This window comes from Sceloporus undulatus, chromosome 2 (assembly GCF_019175285.1).
Source record: "Sceloporus undulatus isolate JIND9_A2432 ecotype Alabama chromosome 2, SceUnd_v1.1, whole genome shotgun sequence".
Classification (NCBI taxonomy): domain Eukaryota; kingdom Metazoa; phylum Chordata; class Lepidosauria; order Squamata; family Phrynosomatidae; genus Sceloporus; species Sceloporus undulatus.
The window spans coordinates 7,453,650-7,478,718 of NC_056523.1; the positions used below are offsets into that span (position 1 = coordinate 7,453,650).

Sequence of the window (25,069 nt, forward strand, 5' to 3'; positions counted from 1 at the left end):
ACTCCTGAGATCTCTAGTATATTGTGGCCTCGGAGCTTTCTAACAGAGGTCCAAAATACACTGCAGAAATAATCCAGTTTGAGACTACTTTAACTGCCCTGGGTCAGTGCTAGGGAATTGTAGTTTACTGCGGCACCAAAGCTTTCTGACAAAGAAGGCTAAATGTTTTGCAGTGTAGATGCAGACAAAGAGACATACATTTCAATGGGCCTACTCTTGCCTACATGTTGACTCAGTATTGTACTATTGATTCAATGCACCTTTTTAGTTTGGTTTACCACTAGATTCAGGCCTACATGTATGAAAGGGTGGGCAGGTGTAACCACCACTCTCACTGATACCATAAGCCACCCATAGACCCAATTTAATTCAGTGAGGTCCATCGTGCCTCATTGGGAAGTGGAACATGGACTTTCAGGAAAGGAAATTCCAACACAACATTAGAAGAACTCCCTGACAGTAAGAGCTTTTCGACAGTGGAACACACTCCCTCTGAGAGTGGTGGAGTCCCCTTCTTTGGAGGTCTTTAAACAGAGGCTGGATGGCCATCTGTCAGGGATGCTTTCATTGTGAGTTCCTGCATGGCAGAATGGGATTTGGACTGGATGGCCTTTGGGGGTATCTTCCAACTCTGATTCTATGTTGAAGGGATCTATGAGTCCTAGAAGGCCACAACTTGTACATGAGTCAACAGTGCATTGCGGCAGCTAAAAAGGCCAATGCGATTCTAGGCTGCATCAATAGATGTATAGCATCTAGATCAAGGGAAGTAATAGTGCCGCTTTGTTCTACTTTGATCAGGCCTCACCTGGAATACTGTGTCCAGTTCTGAGCACCACAATTCAAAAAGGATGTTGAGAAGTTTGAGTGTGACCAGAGGAGGGCAACCAAAACAGTGAAGGGTCTGGGTATGTTTAACTTGGAGAAGAGAAGGTTTAGAGGTGATGTGATAGCCCTGTTTAAGTATTTGAAAGAGTGTCACACTGAGGATAGAGCAAGCTTGTTTTCTGCTGCTCCAGAGACTAGAACAAGGAACAATGGATGCAAGCTCTGGGAAAAGAGATTCCACTTCAACATTAGGAGGAACTTCCTGACAGTAACAGCTGTTTGACAGTGGAAGACACTCCCTCAGAAAGTGGTGGAGTCTCCTTCTTTTGAGGTCTTTAAGCAGAGGCTGGGTGGCCATCTCTCAGGGATGCTTTGAATGAGAGTTCCTGCATGGCAGAATGGGGCTGGACTGGATGGCCCTTGGGGATCTCTTCCCATTCTAGGTCCTGTAGTTCCTGCATGGCCAAAGGGTTCAGCTAGATATCCCTTGGTGTCCCTTCCAGCTCTATGACTCTCCCATGTATTCCTCCAGTCTTCTGAATCTTGTGGTGTGTGAGAGACCAACAACCAATGCACTCATTGTCCAGGCATGTCTTTAGCTGAATCTGCACTGTAGAAATAATGTGGTTTGACACTGCTTTAACTGCCATGGCTCCATCCTATGGGATTCTGGGATTTGTAGTTTTGTGAGAGATGATAATAATAATATTTATTTGTATCCCGCTTCTCCAAAAAGATCGAAGCGGCTAACAATACAACATCCATAAAATACAATAAGCATACAATAAATGTCTCATTGTCCATTGCATCCCAAACTCTCACACCCATAATAAATACAATTAAATTATTAACAGTTGTTAAAACGGAGAGCTCTGGCGCCACCACCATAAACTGCAGACCCCAGGGGTGGAGCCATGGCAGCTAAAGCGGTGTCAAACTGCATTATTTCTGCAGTGCAGACTCACCCATCTAATTCTGGCTCACTAACTAACTCCTAATCGGCATGAGCAGGGTTAAAACCAGTGAGGTTCTTGGATGACCTTTCGACAATGGCCAGAGCGGCAGAGCGGAAGTAGCGTGCTGTTTTTGACGCTGTGCGCTTGTAGGTTAGAGAGCTACAGAGAGAGGCGGCCGGCGTGAAAAAGGTCCCGGGCTGACTTCCGGCGTGGCTTCCTCCTTCGCAGGGTTGTGTAATCCAGGAAAAGGAGGGCGAGAGTTGCAGGGGCTTCGGGTGAGTCTCTGGGAAACTGGAGGGTATGGCTTAAAAGGAAGGGAATGTCGCCCTTAAAAGGGACCAGAAACCAAGGGAGGGAGTCTTTGATTTGGGTTTGCATCTACACTGCAGAAATAATCCGGTTTGACACCGCTTTGACTGCCCAGGCTCAGTGCTATGGAATCCTGGGAATTGTAGTTTATGGTGGTACCAGGCTCTCTCTGACAGAGAAGGCGAAACGTCTCACAGAACTACAGCTCCCAGGGTTCCCTAGCATTGAGCCAGGGCAGTTAAAGCGACCTCAAACTGGATTATTTTTGCAGTGTGTTTTGAGCCTTAGACTTCTCTTTCAGAGAGCTCTGGTGCCACAACAAACTACAAATCCCAGGATTCCAAAGTGCTGTCGAACCGGATTATTTCTACAGTGCGGCAGCCAAGGAAAGAAGGATGGAATCCTGGGAATTCTGCTCAGGAATTGTGGCTGCTGAAGGAGAGTGTCTCTGTTGGTACTGCTTTGACTGCCACGGCTCCATGCTGTGGAATTCTGGGATGTGTAGTTTTGATAGACACTGAGCCTTCTCTGTCATAGGGCTCTGGGGCCACCACAAACAAGCTGTACACACAGACACACCAGGTGACACCAGCTGTGAGGACAATACTGGTCCCAGTACAGTGTGCTGACTTTACTGATGGGATATAGAGGACCTGCCATCTTAAGCCTGCCATCTCCTCCATTTGAAGACTTTGTGCAATACTGCACTACACACTCTTTGTTGTGTGCCTTCAAGCCGTTTCCAACTCATGGCAACCCTAAGGAAAACCTGTCAAAGGGTTTTCTTGGCAAGTCTCTTCAGAGGGGGTTTGCCATTGCCATCCTCTGAGGCTGAGAGAGTGTGACTTGCCAAAATCCACTCTGGGTTTACATGGCTGAGCCAGGATTCAAACCCTGGTCTCCAGGGTCAAAAGTCCAAAACCCACTGCAGAAATAATCCAGTTTGATACCACTTTAACTTCCCTGGCTCAGTGCTAGGGAATCCTGGGAATAGTAGTTTATTGTGGCAGCATCAGAGCTCTCTGACAGAGAAGGCTAAACGTCTCACAAAATGACAGCTCCCAAAATTCCCTAGCATTGAGCCAGGGCAGTTAAAGCGGTCTCAAAGTGGATTATTTCTGCAATGTGTTTTGGACCTTAGATGGCTTTAAATGGGATGAGGAAGAGGAAGAGGCCAATTTTTCCTATACTGTATACTGCTGCATATAGAAACAAAACATTTATACTACTTCCTATATACGTCTATATATACAGTATAAACAAATAAATTATACTTCTTTCTATCTGCTTCCTATATACTTCCATATATAGAAACAAATAATTTTTAAAAACCCTTACATATTAAAATGGAAGTATTGAAACGTTGTATGCCTTCAAGTCACTTCTAACTTGGATTCTAGCTTGTTGTGAACTTTCATGTCAATTCATAGGGTTTTCTTGGCAAGATTTATTCATAAAGAGGATTGCCTTTGCCTTCCTCTGAGGCTGAGAGAGTGTGACTTGTCCAAGGTCACCCAGTGGGTTTCCATTGGTGAGAGGGGATTTGAAGCTTGATCTCCCAGTGTCCTAGCCAGGCACTACGCAACGCTGGCTCCAAGTATTGAAATACAAACATTAAATGATAAATTAAAACATTTGCCAGTTAAAATGTTCACAATGAGAGGAGGTTCAAGCAAAAAGGGTCATTTTATTAGTCGCTGTTGGCTATGATCAGGGTGACCCAATAGTAAAGGAGGACAAGGTGCCACAAAATGTAGGACATTCAATATAAATGTAGGTTAGTACAAAATAAAAGCTAAAAACATGAACATGAATTTCAATTCATGCTTCTTAGTCACGCTCAGAATGGAAGACATTTTGAAATACTGTACAGAAGATTGAGATAAAGGCCGCGTCCTGAAAAAGGAGGACGTCTGGTCATCCTGGCTATGATAGCTAAATAAAGCCACCCCATTCTGATGCAGTCTATCTGTCAGTCCTGACAGAAGAAGAAGGAAACTCTGGTGTTTTATATCCTGTGAGATATACCCAAGATAGGATCTGTAACTTGGGTTTGATCCAGCAAGGTTCTCCTTGCTTTCTGCTTGTTGTTGTTGTGTGGCTTCAAGTCGTTTCTGACCTATGGCCACCTGAAGATGAAGCTATCATGGGGTTTTCTTGGCAGGATTTGTTTACAGTGTCTTTGCCATTCCCTGAGGCTGAGAGAGTGTGCTGCTTCTGTGTTAGGAGTCATAACGCCACATGCCACATTCACGCCTTGTCCTAGATGGAGATGAAAATCTTGTTTCAGAGATGTTTAGGAGATCTGGCAGTAAAGCAGACGACAGGAAAGGGATTTAATCCTATTCTTATTCTTACCGCTATTACAGTTATTTGTGCCTTTCTCCTAAAACTGGGACTCAAAGTTGCAATGTAAAAGAACAGAACAATTTGGAAAAACAAACAAACTATTTTCTCTGAAGATGGCAGCCACAGATGCTGGTGAAACATCAGAAACAAACTCATCTAGAAAATGGCCACATGGCCCAAAAAAGCCACAAAAAAACTATAAACCATTTTCTAACTATTGAACCCTACCACACTGGTCTCTCTGTAGACTGGTTACAGTGATCCCCAAACTTTGGTCCTCCAGGTGTTTTGGACTTCAACTCCCAGAAGCCCCAGACAGCTTGGCCAAAAGTCAGGAATTCTGGGAGCTGACATCAAAAACATCTGGTGGATCAAAGTCTGGGAACCACTGGGTTAATAAAAAGAATGTAGATTATTATTATTATTATTATTATTATTATTATTGTTGAATATAGCTAGATCAAATAAGGATAATAACAATTAAGAGAGGGGTAGTAGGTTTATTAAGCAAGATAACAGTTAGAGCAGGGGTAGGCAATCTTTTTGAGCCAGGGGCCGGGTTGCTGTCCCTCAAACAACTGGGGGGCCGAAGCCAAAAAATTAATAATTAAATAATTTTTTAAAAAATTAAATATATAAATAAAACAGGACAAATGTAGGACAAAATTTTCAAAGGGAAGCCACTTTTTTTTAAAAAAATGGAGGACACCCGAAAAAATTTGCTGATTTTTTAAAAAATGTTAATATAAATGCATGTTTCTGAGGCTTCTATAGACAATTGCCCCCCAAAGGCCCGGGTGGCAATTGGCGGCAGGACTGGGCTGGGACCGGTCCCAAGGCCTCGCCGGGCTGCATCCGGCCCGCGGGCCGCAGGTTGCCTACCCCTGAGTTAGAGAGTATGTGGGAAGTCATGCTTTTTTCTATTTTTCTTTTTAACTGCAGGTAGGGGAAAAGGAACTGAAATTTTAATGGTCAAAGTGTTTTGCTTCTTTTTGTGTGTGTTTTTGCCAGTGTTTATGTATTTAATTAACTATTGAATAAAGTTATTTATAAGAAATAACAAAACAAAAGTGAACATTAATATGGAATTAAACTATTAAAACAATTCAAACCTCCAAAGTTCCTGCTTTGGAGGTTGTTAAATATTAGGAGGGACACACTCCCTCAGAGAGTGGTGGAGTTTCCTTCTTTGGAGATTTTTTAAAAGAGGCTGGATTTCCATCTGTTGGGGGTGCTTTGATTGAGATTTACTGCATGGCAGAATGGGGTTGGACTGGATGACCCTTGGGGTCTCTTCCAACTCTAGGATTCTATTCTATTTCTGTGTAGCGGAATTGGTTGCCAACTTTTTAATCAGCTTCTGCTTCGGTGCAGTGTGAGCAGGCAATCATATTTATCTGTGTTGTAAAAAAAGAAATTCACATAGGAATTCCATCAAGTCAGAACTTTAAAATGGTAACCCTTTTTGGAGGACAATTCCCAGAATTCCTCATTGATTATACTAGCTGCAGAATACTGGCAGTTCTCATCCTAAAAGCACCATTGTGGAATTGAAGGAATTGCACTGAAGGAATTCTTGATGCTAAGGAAGGGTAGGCTGAATAAGATCTCTGAGATACGGAGAAAAGGCTTTCCTGTTCCCTCACACCATTTTGAAATTTGTGTGACTTTTTCTCCTTTCTCACAGATCTCATGTGAGTTAGTTCAAGTGGTATTGTAGCTTTGTGGTACTTATCAGAGGAATGACTTTTACCAAAACTGTGGCTAATTCTTTCACATGTCTTCAAACACTTCTCTTGCCTCAGGGTCTTCAACTCTGGTCTTCAAGAAGCTGAACGTCCCGTTTGCAGCCTCATCTTGTCGGAGCATCTTTCATGCAGAGAAGGCCACCAGGGATGAAAATGGAGGAGGCAAGCCAAGTCGACCCCAAACCGGTGGAAGGATTGGAAGGGGCAAGAAAGACTTCGCATGTCATTGAGAGGAGCTGCATCCGTGAATTCCTACAAAAGATGCCGGCGCCACAGATTAAAGAGGAAGCCAGCGAAGGTCTCATTCAGCGTTGGGAGGTCCAATGGCAGGACTTCCTAAAGGAAGCAGAGTCACCTCGCACAGGCTGGGGGCTCCCCCAGTTGCCGGATGAACCTGCGCCATGGGACGATGCCAAGGCCTTCCTGGCCTCCTTTGAGCAAGTGGCCGAGGCCTGCCGGTGGCCCAAAGAAGAGTGGGTGAACCGACTCCTGCCAGCCCTCCGAGGAGAAGCCGAGCAGGTCTTCAGCAGGCTGGAGGCTCAAGACAGAAAGGACTATCGGAAGGTCAAGGCAGCCATTTTGCGTGGTGATGCCTTCAACAGAGAAAAGAGTCGCCAGCACTTCAGACACTTCTGTTACCAGGAGGCCGAAGGGCCCAGAGAAGCTTACAGCCGACTCCAGGAACTTTGCCACCAATGGCTGAAGGTTGAGAGGCACACAAAGGAGCAGATCCTGGAGCTGCTTATCTTGGAGCAATTCCTGACTGTTCTGCCCTCCGAGATCCAGAACTGGGTCAGGGAACGAGGCCCCGAGACCTGCGCCCAGGCGGTGGCTCTGGCTGAGAGTTTCCTCCAGATGCAGAGAGAGGTAGAGCGACAAAAGTCTCAGGTGAGAAAGAAAGAGAGAGCAAGACATTCACATACTGAGCTCGGTCCCTAAGACCACTTGAATAAGTCCCAAACCCTGTTCCTCCACCCTGAAGGGGACCTTGCCTGCTTTTTCAGGTTGCACCATCCTTTGAAGAAGTGGTTTTGAGTTTCTGTGAGCCGGAAGCTGTTCCATCCACCCCCAGCAGCCACAGGCCACTGCCCAAGGAGACCAAGCAAGAGGATGGCAATGGAGAAACCATCTTGATGGGTGAGAACTAGAATCAAAGGGTGTTAGATTTGGAAGCAAACACCGAGGTCATCTAGTCTGACTGTTTGGTTGCAGGGATCCTATAAGCTCAGCCCCCCTGGACAGATAGCCTTTGTGTGTTTGTTACCATGTTTTAGCAGATAATTGAAAACCATTATTTTGGATAGCTTTCTTGTGGTTGCTCAAAAATAAGCACCATTTTTCCAGCATAATCTTTTTTGGGCATGCAGCTGACTTCATCAGTTGCTGTCCATTTGAGTTTATGCCCAGTAAGGTGCCATAAGTCTCAAGACACATATAGACCATGAAAATCTGAAAAATGTGCAAGTAGTGATTGTTTTTGTTATTTACAATTTGTGATGTTAACTCTGGAGGTTTTGTTGCTTTTTTGTAGAAAAACTCTTGAAGGTAGCTAACAAAGGCCCCATACAGACAGGCCAAAATAAAGTTGCGTTGCTCGAGTCACTTTGGAGTATTCTGTTTAAATTATGCATGCGTCCATATTGTCGCTTACTATCTGATGTTCTTGTTGTGCTGTTTATCGATCCATTTCCTGTATTGCTATGTACTGTATATGTATTATCCTACTTGGGAGTATGTATTTTCCCTGGATAATGATTAACCTTCCATTTTGAAGCCAGCCCTCCCTTCAGTCCATCTGCCTTGGTCCAGGCCTCGGAGGTTGAGAGGAACTGCTGGACCTCTTACCCTTTCCCGTCACCTCTCCCTTCTCCTTCTGTGTCATGTCTTTTTAGATTGTAAGCCTGAGGCAGGGAACCGTCTAACTAAAAGATTGCATGTACAGCGCTGTGTAAATTTACAGCGCTTCATAAATAAAGTATAATAATAATAATATAATAATAATAATAATAATAAAATAAGAAGAGAAGAAGAAGAGAGAAGAAAGAGTCTGGAAGGCGTGCAAAGCCACCATCCAGTCCTAAGGACTGGAGCGCAGCTTTGGCACAGCTTCCGGACTCTTAGGATGAACGCCTCATTGAAACAGCATACCTCCAAAGTGACCCGAAGCAGCTTTATTTTGGCCTGTCTGTATTGGGCCAAAGCTACTTTTTAAAAGCAATCTGTTTAGTTATTCATTACGGTTTGAAAAATAACCATTATTCATTGCAGTGTTGAATAAATAACTTGTGGCATTGCTAGTTAGGCTGCCATGGTTTTCAGTTCCTTTGTTTGCTTTTTGTGAGAAACTGATGTGATGAATCACATAAAGTGTGAAAATCCTGTCCAGATGTCTCTATGTACTTTAAAAGGTAGGTTTTTCAAGTAACTGGAAACTGTTACTCATAACAACATTTAAAGTAACTTCCCTGTTATTTGTTATTATATAAGGGATCTTTTAGCACTTTTGAGATTACTGAAAGAAAGAAGCTGGTAGCATGTGTTTTTGGACTTGAGTCTATGAAAGCTCATGCTATCAGCTTCTTTCAGTTGGGTTGCATCTGCACTTCGGAAATAATCCAGTTTGACACTACTTTAACTACCATGGTCCAGTCCTGTGGAATTCTGAGAATTGTAGTTCTCAAGCGTTTCTTGTTGATTCTGTGGAGAAGCCTCCCTGTAATATGAGATGGGAAAATACCTTCCTTGGACCACACGGCCCCTTCAGAGCTGTCATTGAGGTCTCTGACCCCTCCAGAATCGCAGACCACATTTTTTTTTTCTGGGCAAAAGGGTGATTTGCTTCTCTTGGAAACATCTGGGTGGAATAATTTATCTTCCGATTGTGAGGTCTTTTTGGACTTTTAACTTATTTAAAAAAATATTCAAAATCAAAATGGACTCCCAGCCACTTTTTTTGCTTGTTTTTGTACTTTTTTTTTTATTTATTTTTTTTATTTTTTTTGCATTTTTGGTAGTCTGCCTCGCTTTAATATATTTTGGGGTGCTGAGTTTGAAAATGTCATAGGAATACATTTTAAATTATAAGTTACTGTTAATTCTCTCTTAATTTCAAAACAGGAATTTTGTTCTGTTTTTTCCTTCAGGTGCTAAGAGTGGTGACCATCGGTGAAGGGGAGAAATTGGTACCAGAAGGTTCTGAGCATTGGACCCCACATGCCAACCATCTGGAAGCGACTGAGAACATCCCAGGAATTTGTGAGCAGAGACCTTCTAGGGTCATCTGGAGGTCGCTCAAGGCAAGGAGTAGATATATCTGTGACATCGGGGGGACCCTTCCAGGTCTGAAGGAAGATGTGTTTCAGCGGAGATTCCATCCTGGTAAGAGACCAATATCTGCGGTGTGCTTAGAAAAAGGTTTGGTCAACGGCAAGCCTCATTAAACAGGAGAGCGTCTATGCAGGAGAAAAGCCTTTTAAATGCTTGGACTGTGGAAAAAGATTCACTCAGAAATTTCAACTCCTTGGCACCATAAAAGATGTGAAAGCGAGGGCCTCACAGTGCCCAACTTGTGGGAAACGTTTTTCTCGCAATTCCTATCTTAATACTCACCAGAGAATCCACACCGGGGAGAGGCCTTCGAGTGCTTGCGCTGTGGGAAAGCTTCAGCCAGAAAGCTACCTTAATACACACCGCAGATCACACGGGTGAAAGGCCGCCGAGTGCCCCGTGTGTGGGAAGATCTCTCGCAACACATGCCTTAACAGACACCAGAGAATCCATACCGCACGTTCAGCTACAAAAGGCTTGGACAGTGGTGGTGGTGGCGCGGCGCTTCTTGTAGAAAATCAATATCACCCATAATTCTTACTCACATGGGATGACCTTTAGCCAGAAAAATCATGTTTTTAGACACTGTAGAATGCAGGGCATCATTTGCTAACACAAAAAAATGTTCTCCATTCCTTCCATGGCTTTGTTTTTTTTTTTTGGAGGGGAACCAGGGATGTACAAATGCTGTGTACATGCTGTTAGAAATTGTGTCTTGCATTATATAGGTAGGGCTGGCAATCGGTTGTCCTGCTGCTATTGGCCTGCATCTCCAGAGTTCCTCAAAGTTTACTGACCTAAATAGGGCTGCTAGAGTTGCCCGTGGTTCTCTGCTAAAGGCCGAGGGACTCATTCTTGCAGAAAATCTGACCAATGAGACAGAACCTAGAGTGAAGAGTATCAGTAGAATTCTCCACAAACCAGTACAGTCACTCCTCCATTTTGTGGACATGGAGTCTGCGTCCCTCGGCGTTTGTGAGCAGCAAATGGAGGGGGCAAAATAGGGCGCTGCCCATGGTGCGCACCTGTAGGGCTTGAATATTGGTGATTTTCTATTTTCGCAGGAGGTCTGGATGATTCCCCATGAAAATAGAGGGGCAACTGTAATTTATTTAATGTGTTTCCTCTATGTGGAGAGTACAGCCTTTTTTGAATGAGGAAACTTGTGCCGGTTGGCTTGTGGTTGTTGTGTGCCTTCGGTTGTTTCCAACTTGTGGTAAACCTAAGGTGAGCCTATTACAAGAGTTTGCTTGGCAAGTTTTTCAGAAGTGGCTTTGCCTTTGCTGTCCTCTGAGGCTGAGAGAGTGTGACTTGGCCAGGGTCAGCTAGAGAGTTTCCATGGCTGAGCGGGGATTGGAATCCTGGCCTCTGGAATCGTAGTGCAACTCTCAAACCACTACTACACCTTGACGCCACAAAAATAAAATTATAAATGGTTAGTTGCTGGGTTGGACATATCTTTACGGTCCGATTTTGATGAATAGGGAGAATAGAAAATTCATTGGGGTGGGAATTGTGGGTTGTGGATTGCTGATGGGTTGTGAGTGCCCACCACTGATTTGTGTAATGGGAACAACATAGGTGAGATTTGGTTCATGCAGTTCCTTTTTCTGTGCTCCTCCTGTTAACCCCCAGGCAACATTTGGAGCCTTTTTTTTTTCTTCTTGACAGCAGTGTGATATGTGATCCAGCACCTGTGGTTAATCTTAACTCTACTTTCTTGAAACTGGACAACTTTAAACTATGAACTTTGAAGCTAGCTTGTTTTGGGAACCATAGTTAAGATTAACCATGGTTTATCTTAACCAAAGATAAGAAAAGCGTAGTTTATGGTTTAGTTCCCTGCTAAACTCTGGTCGCTGAAACTCATCTTTTCCCAAACAACCATGCTGGAGGTGTAGCAGGAGGTGTTGAGCAGGCTTGTTTTCATCCTAGTAGATAGTTAAGTGTGAATCTGGTCAATGTATCCTGAGTTTTATTGCTACATGTGAAAGCTAGAGCAGGTACAGAAAAGAGCAAATAGGTAAGAGAGCTCTAGCGTTTAATTGTTTTAACCTTTTATTGTATGTATGTAATGTTTATTTGTGAGTCACTTTGGATTCCTTTCCGGGAGAGAAAGGTGGCCAGAATTAAATGGATAAAATAAATAAATATCTCATGCAAGGAAAGTATGAAGATGAGTGAACAATTCTGGATTCTGTGGACTATTTTTCTAGTCATGGTAGGTTCTGGAGGCCATACAGACTGCCAAAAAGTAATTATTCTAAGCTTTCTTCTTCTTACTGTTGTTGCTGTTGCTATGTTGTTATGTTGCTGCTGCTATTGTCATTTATTTTATTCATTATATCCGTTTTCTCCAAAAATGAGACTCAAGCAGCTTATAAAATGTTAAAACCATGCAGATTAAAATGCATTTTAAAAATCAGTAAAATATAAGAAGTGATTCTCCTTTTAAATACACTGCGGACCTTCCTCCCTGTATTCTTTAACATCATAAAATATTCCTCCAGAAAGAGGCATCTAGTGCCTTCCCTTTTTGCTCTTTCATTTTACAGTTGGCCCTCCACATTTGCAGCTTTGATGTTTGCGGATTTGAATATTTGCAGTTTTGTTCATGTGTTCTCTCTAGGCATCTTTAGGTCCTCCAGGTCAACACTGCCAGATGTTGACTATATAGTTGTGCTGGCGACCTGGAGTTCCTAGAGAGTTCTCTCAGGTAAAAAAATAGTGTTTTTTTATTTGCAGTTTTTCCACCTTCACTGGGGGTCTTTCACCCCTAACGCCAGTGAAATGCAGAGGGACCACTGCATTTCTATTTTATTTGTATTTGAGGAGGCCATTTGGCCCCTAGACAGTCCCAAGACACAAATTGATGTCCTCGTAACTTCCCAGTTGTCCACCATTTCAATGTTATGGGATTTGTCCTCCATGATACAGCACATTTTTTAAATAAACGCCAGCCTCAATGAGGGGAAAATAGACAAAACAGTTGAAAATCATGATGATGCAATGAGAAGGAGGAAAAGGAGAGAGAAAAGGCCCAGCTTTCAGGACTGATCTCAACAACCTTCTCCTTGCTCATTTGTCGTCTCATAAGATCTCCAGGTTTCTCTGAGGTCTCATATTCACGCAAAGCTCATATGTTGAAATGGCAAGCCTGCAGCAGTTTGGAGGTTGGAATCTACAGCTGTTAGCATGAGATAGAGTTGGCACAGAGAGGAGAAGAGTAGATGACAGTTCAACAAAGAAGAAACCCAACCCCAGTCTTTGGTATATAATGTGAATGTTTTTACTACATACCAAATTTTCAGGGATTCATTTGTTGTGACCATGGCTGGTTCCCACTCACACTGATCAAACTACAGGATTTTGAGCATCCTGAATGACACTAATAGGGACAGGTTTTTCAGCCCTAAATAAGGCAGGCTGTACAAATCAAGACACTTGAGAACTCTAGATTCAATGTGTGTTTATGAAGTCGCCACTGAAAATGTAGTATGTGGCACATTGATGGTATCCTGTGACACCAACTGTTTGAACTTATACCCCCGTTGATATAGAGCATGGGTGGGAAGCTTTGACTTTCCAATATTGTGGACTGGACTGTAATTAATCAATTTATATTCTCCCTTTCCCTGCCCAAGACTGGGACTCAAGCAGCTTCACTATAAAAAGAAAAGCAAACAAAAATCCCACAACCCTGACCATTGTCATGTTGACAGGGATTCTGGGAATTGGGAGTCCCAAAATAAAAGCGGGGGAACAAAGGCCACCCTCTGGATCCTTTCTCTTTTTTATTCCATTAGATGTGGGGCAGGCAAGTGGAAACAGAGAGACATCGGTCATGAAGACATCACTGAAGAATGTGAACCCCACAGGGTTCTCCAGAAGGGCAGAAGGACCTTTCATTGGACAGGGTGTTTCCAAAGCCTCTGGAAGAAACGAAACAGGAAGCCGGGAGATGAGCCCGAAACCCTGGTGCTAAATCCAGTTCTTCTGAGGTAAATAAGATCTTTGCTGAGACAGGAATAGAACCTCAACGCAAGGCTTGTGTTGTGGTTGGTAAACACCTGAGAAACACAGGGCTTTTTAAGAAGGTCAAAAAACGCAACGGAGAGTTTGTACCTCTGCACAGAGTGTGGCGAAAGCTTCAAGCCCAGAAACATCTGACTATGCACCAAAGGGCCCACCGCAGGAACACCTTCTATGACTGTTCTGCTTGCGAGAAAAGTTTTGTGTGGATGGAAGCCTTACTCGTCATCAGAGAATCCCTACTGGCGAAAAAGCCATACACATGTTCATTTGTGGCAAGGGTACAGCTCCGCTCTGGTTTCATTCATCATCGGCGATACACGCAGGGAGAAACCTTTTCAGTGCTCAGACTGTGACAAGGGCTTTGTCTGCAAGTCGCACCTCACTCGACACCAGAGAACTCACCAGGACAGAATTATACACCTGCACCGAATGTGTAGGCTTCTGTCAGATCTCACTTCTTATGCTGCTAAAAGACTCATGCAGCAGAAAAACTGGATTATTATCCTGATCTTTGGGATTATTCTTAGGCCTGTTACAGACTGCCAATAAAGTTGCTTCGGGTCTCTTTGGAGGATGCTATTTAAATGATGCATGGGTCCTAAGAGTCCGGAGTCGCACCAAAGCCCTCTCTTCTTAAGCACTGGAGTGTGGCTTTAGTGCAGCTTCCGGATTCTTAGGATGCATGCATCATTTAAACAGCATATCTCCAAAGAGACCGAAAGCAGCTTTATTTTGGCAGTTTGTAACAGGCCCTTGTTTAGTTTTTTGTGGGTTTTCAGGCTTATATTATAGCCTGAAAAACCCACAAAACTAAAAATAAGATAATCCCAAAGATCAGGATATAGCCATGATCTAGAAGAGTTTATTCCTGGCATTTTGTCAACATCTCTGGGTGACATCTTCAGTGAATGCTCTTCTAGAACATGGTCACATAGCCCGAAAAAACTTCCAAAAAACTATAGATGCCCGCCATGAAAACCTTCGACAATATCTTAGTTTATTTCAACCCTCTGGTTCTCCTCTTTCCCATTTGCAGTCCTATTTTTTGATCCACTTTAGTTTGAGAATTGTTTAAACCACGATCCTCTTCTCAAAGAGAGGAAGATCACTTCTGGATTTCTTTCCTGGGATTCCAGGGCTAGCTCCATAAATGTTGGTGGTGGACTTCATCGGTTGATTGAGACCTTTTAAACTGTCATTGAAACATGTTTTGTAAATTCTTTCAGACTGTTTTCTTTATGGATGTAAAAAAACAAAAAACTCTGTACACGGAGGTATAAAATAGGTAATAATAAATTTCAAATTGGGCTGTTGTTTTTTTTTACAGGGTAGTGCACGGAATGTGCGGCTTTTAATTAGTATTTAATTAAGTTGATGTTAAAGATTCATATTGGAGATTTAATTGCTTTGATATGTCTCAGGACCTCAGTTTCTTTCTGGAACTCTCTCTCTAAAGAAGGTACTTTTAGATGCCAAGCCAAACCATGGGAGAAAAAATCCTAGGTTTTATATGACTCTATATGCTTTCAAGACACATGCACCTTTTGGATAATTCTACTTGATTTTTTAAAATTCATATGACTGTTTTTAGTGTTGTTTTGTTGTTGCTGGTTCTCTTGCTTATGATTTTTTTCAGTGAACCCTCCTTTAGATACATTTACGAGGGCTGGTCTACTATTCCTTCTCTGTTTAATGTTCAAATGTTGTTCAGGTAGCTTAAATTGCACTGCTCATTCCCCCCAAAAAGGAGGGACAACAACGTTGGAGAAAACTCATAGTTTGCAGAGGCAGAAACAAGTTTCTCCTGAGGGGGGTGGGGAGGATGAAGGAGGGAAACCTTTAAAAGTGGGATCTGTCCGGGTGGATGGCAATTTTGTCTCCAAAGCAGGCCACATGGTCATGTTTCGCCAACCTAAAGGTGGCAGACGTCACTTCTAGTCTGGGCCAAAAGCCAACCATTTGGAGAGGATGGGGCATTTATCCCAACTGCTGGACTTTTCCAGTAGTTGGGTTGCTGTTCTGGTGAAAGCAAGATGAGTTCCTCCTTTTAAAATAAAAACAGGAGTCTGGGTCCCTTGGAGAATCTCCTACAGGAACTTAGGTCTGTAGAGGTCCAAGCACTGCATGACGGAGTGAGCTCCCATCCGTAGTCCATCTGCTGCCAACACTAGTTTGAAAGCATGTAAAAAGTGCAGTAGATCTATAGGTACACTATGGTGGGAAGGTAACAGCACTCTGCACAATCATGCTGGCCACATTACCATGGAGTTGTCTTTGACTCACTTGGCTCCTTGGCTTTATAACAGAGATGAGCATACCCCTTATGGTCGGACATGACTTGTTATAGGGGAAACCTTTACTTTTAAAATTTTTACACACATACACATACAGAGTAATTTTGTATATTTATAAATTATAACCCATCCAAAACATAGGATAGCATTCACTTTAGCAAAATTTAAAGTTTTACCTTCAGCCTTTGGAGGAGTTACAATAATATTTCATATGACCTACGCATATGCCCCTGTGAAATGGTTCAGTGGGATAGGCATATAGGTATTATTGTTGTATGTCCTTTTTATTGGCTATCGCCATATTTTTATCATCCAATTCTTAGTCGTTTTCCTGGAAGAAATGATGAATTGTATGTACAGTATCTTATTTGCTGGCAGACCAGTGCCCAGTAATAACAACAAGGGTGGCCCGTTTTTGCACAGCGCCAATGGTCGTGTGGCATAAGGTGGTTTCTTAAAGTTCATAATATTTTTTATCTGTTAACATTTTATAATTTTCATACATTTATAATGATTTATCTTTTTTAAATTTTCTTTCTTTTAATTTAATTGTATAGTGAAATTTTAACTATTTACTTTTACAATTTGATGATTTTTGTGGTGTTTGTTGTTGACTGATGTTTGTGTGTTTGATCTGTTGATCAATAAATCTATAAGGCGAAAGGGGGGAAAGAGATAGAAAATTTATATATAAAATTATTAATTTTATATCATATGAACATGTATGAGTTGTGTGTGTGCATGCAAAAATAATATATTTGTGCATGCATACATGTACATATGATATAAATCTAGTTTTATATTTAGAGCTAGCATAGTGCAGTGGTTTGAGCGTTGGACTTGGACAACGGAGACAGTGTTGAATCAAACACGGCCATGTAAACCATTGGGTGACCTGGGACAGTCACACTATCTCAGGCTCAGAGGATGTCAATGCAACCCCGCCTCTGAAGAAACTTACAAGAAAATCCCATGATATGGCCTTAGGGTCACCTTAAGTTGGAATTGACATGAAACAACAATGTTTTATATCCCACTTTTCTCCCAGCACAGAATCCAGATTTAAAACCGCAGTACATACAATTAAAAGATTCTTTAATGCAAAAAGGTAAAACACAATTAAACTAAACTTCTAAACACAAGTTAAAAAGAGCCTTAAAAGGCACTTAAACAAAATTTAAAAAACTACATGCCTCCCCCCCCCACCGAAAGCTTTATCTGCTGCACTAAAAACCCCAAACTTCCTTAAATAAAAGGAGTACATTCTCTGTGTGGCTTGTGGTCTGCTTTTTCCCCACCTGAAAGCATGCTAAGGAAAGTAGCCCTTTGTTCAGTAGCCACAACAAACTGACCACAGAGGCAAAAAATGCAAACAGGAGAGAGGAAGAGTACAGAGGAGCAGGTGGATCCTGAACAGAAGCAGCCTACACTGTAACATTTTGTAGTGAATCCACATTATTACAGTATTCAGTGACTAAAGAAATAAAAAAGCTGGAAAACTATTATAACACTGGGTAGTTGGGTGAGTTAAAATGGTGGCTGCAAACCTACATCACAGTCTACATTTTGTAATTTTATGAATTCATAGCTACCTTGCAGAAATGCATCGGTATGAATTACAAAGAGGCACGTCTGGGCACCAGCAAGTAAGTTCTGATGTGCATGAGGCAAGTCCAGTGAGCACTGGGCACTTCTCTTGTTGCATTGGGCACTTCTAATTCACAAAGGACATTCTGATGTGCATTGGACCCTTCTGACAAACATTAGATGCTTCTGATATGCATCCAACACTTCTCATGCTCCTCAGGCTTGTGATGCATTGGGCATTTTGATGTGTTCCAGTGCTTCCATGCTCGCGTCCAGATATACAATGGAAAATGCCTGTCGGGACCGCCACACTGGCTACTATTGCACAAAGGATTGCTTTGTGTTTAAAATCACATTGTGTAACTACCAGTTCTATTTTCTTCAATGTCGGTTTCTTTACAAAGGGTTACTTCCGTGCTGAATTCCAGCTGGCATTCATTGTATGTGGCTTCTGTTACATAACGTGGAGCTAGAGCTCTCTTTCTAGCCTTGATGAGATCTGTTTGTGGCAGGCTCTGCTTGGCCACTAGTTATAGTGGTTCCCCCCACATTCATCAGGGTTAGGGGTGAAGGACCCCAGAGAATATGGAAAAGCTACAAATAACAAAATCACTATTCTTTTACCTTAAGAGAACCTCTCTCTAGGAATCTCCAGGTGCTCCAGTGCAACTCTGTGGTCAACATTTGCCAGATGTTGATCATAGAATCATACTGGAAGACCTAAAGCCTGAGAAGTTTTTACTTCTAGGTTCTCCAATGCAAATCTATGGTCAATTTCTGGCAGTGTTGCACTGGGGGGCTAGAGCTCCTAGAGAGGACAATTAATGAAATTCTCAAATATTCAAATTTGCAAAAGTCAAAGGCGCCGAGTGAGGGACCAACTGTAGTTTTCTTTTCCAAAGCCATTGCAGAATCCATTTTGAGCCTCATCAAGTCAATGGGTGGTTTGGAACTGCTAAGAGATTTCTTCCAGATAAAATTAGAATCATTGAGTTGAAAGGGACCAAGGGCCATCCAGTCCAAACCCCTGCCATCCAGGAATTCAATGACATAGCCATGTTTGTCTAGATCAGTAAGTAATTGTAGCACTTTTGAGGACTAACATATCCTGAAGTAGCCATGTTGCTGTATAGCAAAGTACAAACACCATCCAAATCCACAAAACATGATACTATGTAGGGCCAACCAAAATGCAACAAAATTGTGTTGCAAGCTTTCAAAGCTCCACTGGCTTTTTCATCAGGCAAAAGTGTTTTAAATCATACAGGAGAAAGAAATAAAAATATGTTAGTCAAAATATGTTAGTCGCTGTCGTGGCAAGGAGACGCAGAGACGAGAGTAGGGTTCACAAACCTCCTTCTACCAGCCAGGTTCTGGCTGGGCTTTTATTGTCATCTTGCTTACATTGTCCGTTATTTGTCTTACAATCATTTGCTAGGTTACGTGCCCTTTTCTGCAGTGGAAGCAGGATGTGAAGACCGGCTAAGTCAGCATGGACTTATCTATCTGATTATGGATAAAGCATTGTCATCTCAAGAGAGAGTCACCTTCCTGTGGTTTGCCAGCAGAACTGAAACATCTCAGTCTTGATGAGCATTGCTATCCTGAGAGAGGGTCACGACCCCACGGTTTTGCCAATGGGGTTGCCACAAGTCACGGGTCTAAATTTTGTCAAATGTTGTTGCTCTCAGTTAGGATGGTTATGGCGATATCCATGTTAGGCAGAAGCCATTTCTCCTTTTGGCCATAATAAGAGTTCTGGGAGACAGAGGCCTAAAGTCCAAGAAATAAAATTTAAATCCATAGCAACCCAAAAAGGTATTTCTTTACAATCCAGGTTGCCTTCCTCAGACTAAATCCACAATAATGTGGTTTGACACTGCTTCATGCTTCATGCTATGGATACTGGGATTTGTAATTTGTTGTGGCACCAGAGTTCTCTGTCAGCAAGGCTAAATACTTCACAAAACTACAAATCCCAGAGTTCCATAGCTGAGCCATGGCACTTACAGTAGTGTCAAATTCCCTCATTTCTGCAGTGCAGATGCAGCTTGGTTTCAAAGGTACTATAATACCCCATTGTCTATTTGTTTATGTTATTTATTCATAAATTTATTTAAGACTCATCTTATTTACATCATTTTAACATATATTTGATTATATCCTCCTTTCTCCCAGTATGGCCTCATATTCTACATGTTGTGGGGTACCATAGATACAGAGATGCTATCTGATTCTAGTACCTTTTTCTTCCAATGGGATTTGAGTTTTGCAAGAGTTTGTCCAGGTAAAGAAACTAAGTTTTCAAAGGTTAAATTTACAAATAGGAACAGTACTAATGAATACTGTACTTCTATGATTAATGCCTTCTTCTATTACTTGTTAAAATTCACGAAAACACTAGTCTGAAGGTAAAATGTAGTAGCCAGGACATACTGTTTTCAGCTGACATTCTGTATTGCAATTCTGGAGCCATAACTGCTCTGTATTCACTAGCAATAATGCACTAGTGTAAATAGTGCTATTAGTGCAAATGCCTTCCCAAACCTACTTTAGTAATCAGCAGACACAAAGGGATTGCGGTCCATTCAGCAAGGATTGGGCCAGGATGATGTTCAGGGTGACCAGATGTCCTCACACAAAGAGGACAAGGCATCGCAAAATGCAGGGCATTCAAGAAAAATGTAGGACACAACCAAAGAAAAGCTTGAAACACTAAGATTTTGGTTTGCTGTTTTTTAACTAATAAAGCCTGATTTGTAGAACTGGTACCTGCAGGAACTGGCACCTGGTGGATTTCCAAGTCTGGTCTCCAGAGTCCTCCTACTTCATCTTGTGTAAGTACATTAGCTCAGCTTCACAGGAATACACCTGCAAGTTATGTCCTTTCAACTCTGATGTATTGGGACCATATCGTGTTTTCACTGATATGGTGTGTCTGTAACACTGCCACTCAGTAGGTTTCATGGACGAGCCAGGAATCGAACCCTGGTCTTAGAGTTGTAAGCAACACTCAAACTGCTATGCCATGTGGCTCTCAATAGTTCCAGGGGTGAACCATTTCAGTTGTTCTCCGCAATGCTAGAACCGGGGGTGAAGAAAATGCCCCCCACCACATCCTGTTAGTTGTTTTTTTAGTTTTGAAAAAGTTAATTTTTGGACCCTGACTCTCTCATGGCAGTGGGTTGAAACTGGAGGTCCTTGTGGTTCTCTTCTAACTCTATGATTCCTCAGCCTGGACTATGTTAGGTTATGATTCTGGGAGTTACGACGTGTAAACTAACGTTTCCAGACATTCTTCCTTCAGCTGAAGGTCTTCCTTCTACTATATTTTTATTTGTCACTCTTTCCATCTTCTGCAACTGTGCTGTGAATTAACAAACACCTCTTTAATGAAAAGTACCGTCAGCTCTCTGTATCCACGGATTCCACTGTCCACGGCTTGAAAATATCACTTTAAAAAAATTCCCCATAGCAAACTTTGATTTTGCTATTTTCTGTAGGGTCACCATTTTAGTACAACATTTTATATAATAGGACTTGAACATCCCCAGATTTAGTATCCTGGAAAACAACTCCAACAGATACTAAGGGCCCACTGTCAGGTAAAAATAAACCACACACCATTTTAAGCAGATGAACTGCAAATAGAATTTTATTTCGGCATTAAAAAAAAGAAAAAATGTTCTCCCTCTGGATGGAAACTCTCTTTGGATAAAACTAATATCCCTCCGTTCCCAGCCCATTCTTAAATTGGTTTGAAGAACTGAAAGCCATTCTCTCACTGGCATGACCTTCAAGAAGAAAATAGGACAAGAGAGATAGCCACAACCATCCACAGGAGGTCAGGCATGTCTTCTGAGAGCCAAAAGGTTATTTTTCAGACTAGTTTCCAGGCTGGATGGGATTCTAGGAACTGGAACTACCACAAGAAATGATTGCCCAAGCTCTGCCACTGTGAGATGTATGTGTATCACATAATTACGTTTCCTGCTGCTACCACCCAAAAATTTACTACGTAGTCAGCCTTCCACATTTATGGCTTTGACTTCTGAGGATTTGTTGTAGAGATTTAAGCAGTGTTCTCTCTAGGTCCCCCATCGCAATTCTGCCAGAAGCTGACCATACGTTGCAATGAAGGACTAGAAGTTCCTAATAATCATCTGGCCTTTGTAGGTCCTCTGGTGCAATTCTGTGGTCAGCCTCCAGTGGACATTAAATACAGAACTGTACTGGAGGACCTAGAGATTCCTAAAGATGTGTTCACACAGGTTAAAAAACATAGTGTTTGTTTAATTGTATTGCAGCTTTACCACTTTCTTGGGGATCATGGATCCTTAACCCCAGTGAATGTGCAGGGCCCAATGTAAAAAACAGACAGCTCCATCACTGCCATTTCCATGTTGTCAGATAGTGGAAGGTTGAGTGGGGATGTGTCCAGCTATTTTCTTGTACTTGAACTGGAACCCCAAAAGAAGTGATGGCCAAGCTCTGCCACTGCGAGATGTGTATCACATAGTTTACATTTCCTGCTGCTACCACCAAAAACTATGTATAGTCAGCCTTCCACATTTGTGGCTTTGACTTTGCCACAAGGACCTCTGGAGGGTCTTTGCAACGCCTGTCATAGCACATTACGCTGCAGGAGAGTGCTTTCCTGCTACAAGGTAAGTTTTTAGGAAATGTTTTAGTAATTGAATGGTTGGAACAGATTCTGGCTTATGGGGTATCCATAAAAATGAGCTGCAGTGGTGTAACTCTGACTTTGCTGTTGTGTTCCTTCAAGTAAGTTTCCAACTTGTGGTGACCCTAAGACAAATCTATCATGGGATTTCCCTGGCAAGATTTGTTCAGAGCGGGGTTGCCATTTCCATTCCTTCTGAGGCTGAGAAAGTGTGACTTGCCCATGATCACTAAGTGGGTGTCATGGCCAAGTCGGGAACTGAACCTGTTCTCCAGTCATACTCAAACCAGTTAACATCACATAATTCACTGACAGGATGCCAGCTGATGTTTCCAAGATGTGAATACAGGAAACCCATGTTCTAACAGTCTCTGGAATGCAACAATTCACCTTCACTACAAACCAGTTGCAAAAAAGTTACTGGCCAGTATTCTGTTGGTGAATGATGATGGCTATCAGAACTCACCATTGCAGGGACCTCTAGAGGTCTCTGTGGATACTGTTTGCAGTGCATACAGCTACAGGAAAAGACCTTGAGACTTTTCCACGGATCCCCCTGCTCTCAGATGGCACAGAAATGGTGTTATTTCGGGCTGCTTCACTTGAAAGCAGGATTTTGGCCGATGGCATGCAAATGTATGGCATGGGGAGACAAGCCACATGCCACACAGAAATCTTCCAGTGCAGATCCAGCCTTTATCTTTGTTTTCTTTTGGTGGGGTGGGGCTGAGCTGAGACATAACAATGGCCTTTTTGTACGAACACCAGAAAAGGGCTGAGAAGTGAATGGAGATGCGAAAAGTCAACCTTTGGAATCTTGCCTCAGCCTTTATGTCAGATGATGTCAAACTTAGAAGGAAATCAGCACCCATACAATCTTAGTGTTTTAGTGGGACTCCAGGAATCCTAAACATTTCACCCTTCCCTTTTCATTGGTATTCCAAGCCATGCGCTGATCCCAGCAGAGCTCACAGAAGTTCTCTTTTGGACTAGAACTCGCAGAATTGTCAGCTGGTCCATGTTTTACAAGTGCTGCTTCGGGCAGGGTTAGCCAGCAATGAAACTATTGCCTCAGGTGAGAAGCTGGGGAAGGCGTTGGTATCCTGGCTGTTCTCTAAGATATACCCACACAGTACAGTTACACAGTTTGATACTAATTTAACTGCCATGGCTCCATCCTTGGATCCCCCTAGATTGCTAATTTGGGGAAGGGCCTAGAAATCTCTAGTGTATATCTCTGACTACACAATAGGTCCCAGACATGTTACGGTTAGTGTATCCCTTATCCAGAATGCAATCCACAATACTCAAAAACCAAAACTTTATTCATGGGTGGCTGAGAAGTGACACCTTCCTTTCTGATGCCACTGTGTACGCAACTTTGTGTCGTGCACAAAATTATTTAAAAATGCCATATACATTTACTTTCAGGGTATGTGTATAAGATGTTATGGAAAAACCTGAATTTTGTGCTTAGACTTGGGTCTCCTCTCAACATACTCATTACATACACAGCAATAGCAACAGCACTGCATGTACATTTCTATACGCTTAATAATGAACTCAGCATAAGTGCTTCACATCTATAAGCCAATTGCCCCCAACAAGCTGGGTACTCATTTTACCGACCTATGAAATGATGGACGGCTGAGTCAGCCTTGGAGCCCCTGGGATCAAACTCACAACTTGTGGCTGCGTACTGGCATTTAACCACTGTGCAACCAGAGTCGATCCAAAACTCCTCTGGTCCTAAGTATTTCCGATAAGGTTAGACTCCGTCTGTAATTTATTAGCATGTCATCCCATTTTAACTGGGATTTATAGTTTCAGGGGTATTTAGAATTTTCTGCCAGACTTCTAGTGCTGTATCTCTGATAGACTGGACTTCTCTAGATGAGATTCTAAGTGCTTCACCAAGTCCAGATTGAGCCCAGGATGAAGCCATGACCTTTAAAGTTGTTATCAAACTGTTATCTTATAGATTACCCTTAGAGCTATCTAGCACAGAATTCGACGTCTTCCACAAAACGCAATCCCATGGTTTCACAAAATGGAGTCATGGGAGTTAAAATTGTATCGAAACACTACACCTGTGCAATGTGGATATCACCTCTAAATTGAATGCAACACTGCCACCTGCAATCAGCTTCTGTATGTGATCTGAAGGTAGGCGACACTCTCTCATTCTTTGTGTCAGGTTAGCACAATGTCTTGGGTCAGCTTTGGGGACAGTGTGAAACTTCACTCCCATTCACAAAACAAAACAAAAAACAACAGGAAGACTTGAATACTCACACAAGGTTCTTAGAGACACAGAGGGATCCCCCATAGGTACCTTTCCTTTTCTGGTTTGTAATTCCAGTCTCCACGCCCCAGTTAACTTTTCTAGGTTATTAATAAAATCCCCCTTTACTAATCTCAATTCTTATTTATTATTATTTTCTTTTAGAAAAGCATCCATCCACCAGAACTTTGTCCTATTTATACCTTCATGATACCAATTTAAATTCTATTTTCATCTTGATTTGGAGTTGGGAGGGTGGCAATCACATTCTTGAATGCTTCCTGTGATTGTTAGAAAACAATGGGTTCAAAGAGAGGCCTCACCTATCTCCTTTAAGTGCTATTTATCTTACTGCGGGATTTATTGTTTATTCGTCGTGGGGATACTCCAACATGGAAACTCTTCTCACAGCCTGACCATTTATCGTCCAAGTAAGATTTGCCTTGATTTGGTTGGTATGAACTTTTTCAGTTAAAAAACAAAAAATGCAGGGTGAAAAAATGAATAAAAAATGCCCTATAAACTATCTCTGGTCTCTTTTTTTTTCTTTTGCTGTCAAGGCTTCGACCCATTAGGACAAAGTTCTCTATAAACCGAGACTTAGCTTTGGGGAGAATGTAAAAACAGAACTTGTCTTCAAGTGCAGGATCTAAAATGACGGCTCATGA

The 25,069-nt window shown here is 42.3% G+C and overlaps 1 protein-coding gene across 1 annotated transcript in view; it reads left to right on the plus strand.

The window, feature by feature from the left end:
• Positions 1 to 1,927: 1,927 nt before the first annotated feature.
• The window catches only part of LOC121921899 (zinc finger protein 397-like), a 28,699-nt gene continuing 5,557 nt past the window's right edge, over positions 1,928 to 25,069 (plus strand). Inside the window, exons 1-3 of the mRNA XM_042450613.1 lie at positions 1,928 to 2,059; positions 6,248 to 7,078; positions 7,195 to 7,327. Of these exons, the coding sequence (XP_042306547.1) occupies positions 6,317 to 7,078; positions 7,195 to 7,327 (895 nt within the window). The 5' untranslated portion in view covers positions 1,928 to 2,059; positions 6,248 to 6,316. The remainder of the gene's footprint in view (positions 2,060 to 6,247; positions 7,079 to 7,194; positions 7,328 to 25,069) is intronic.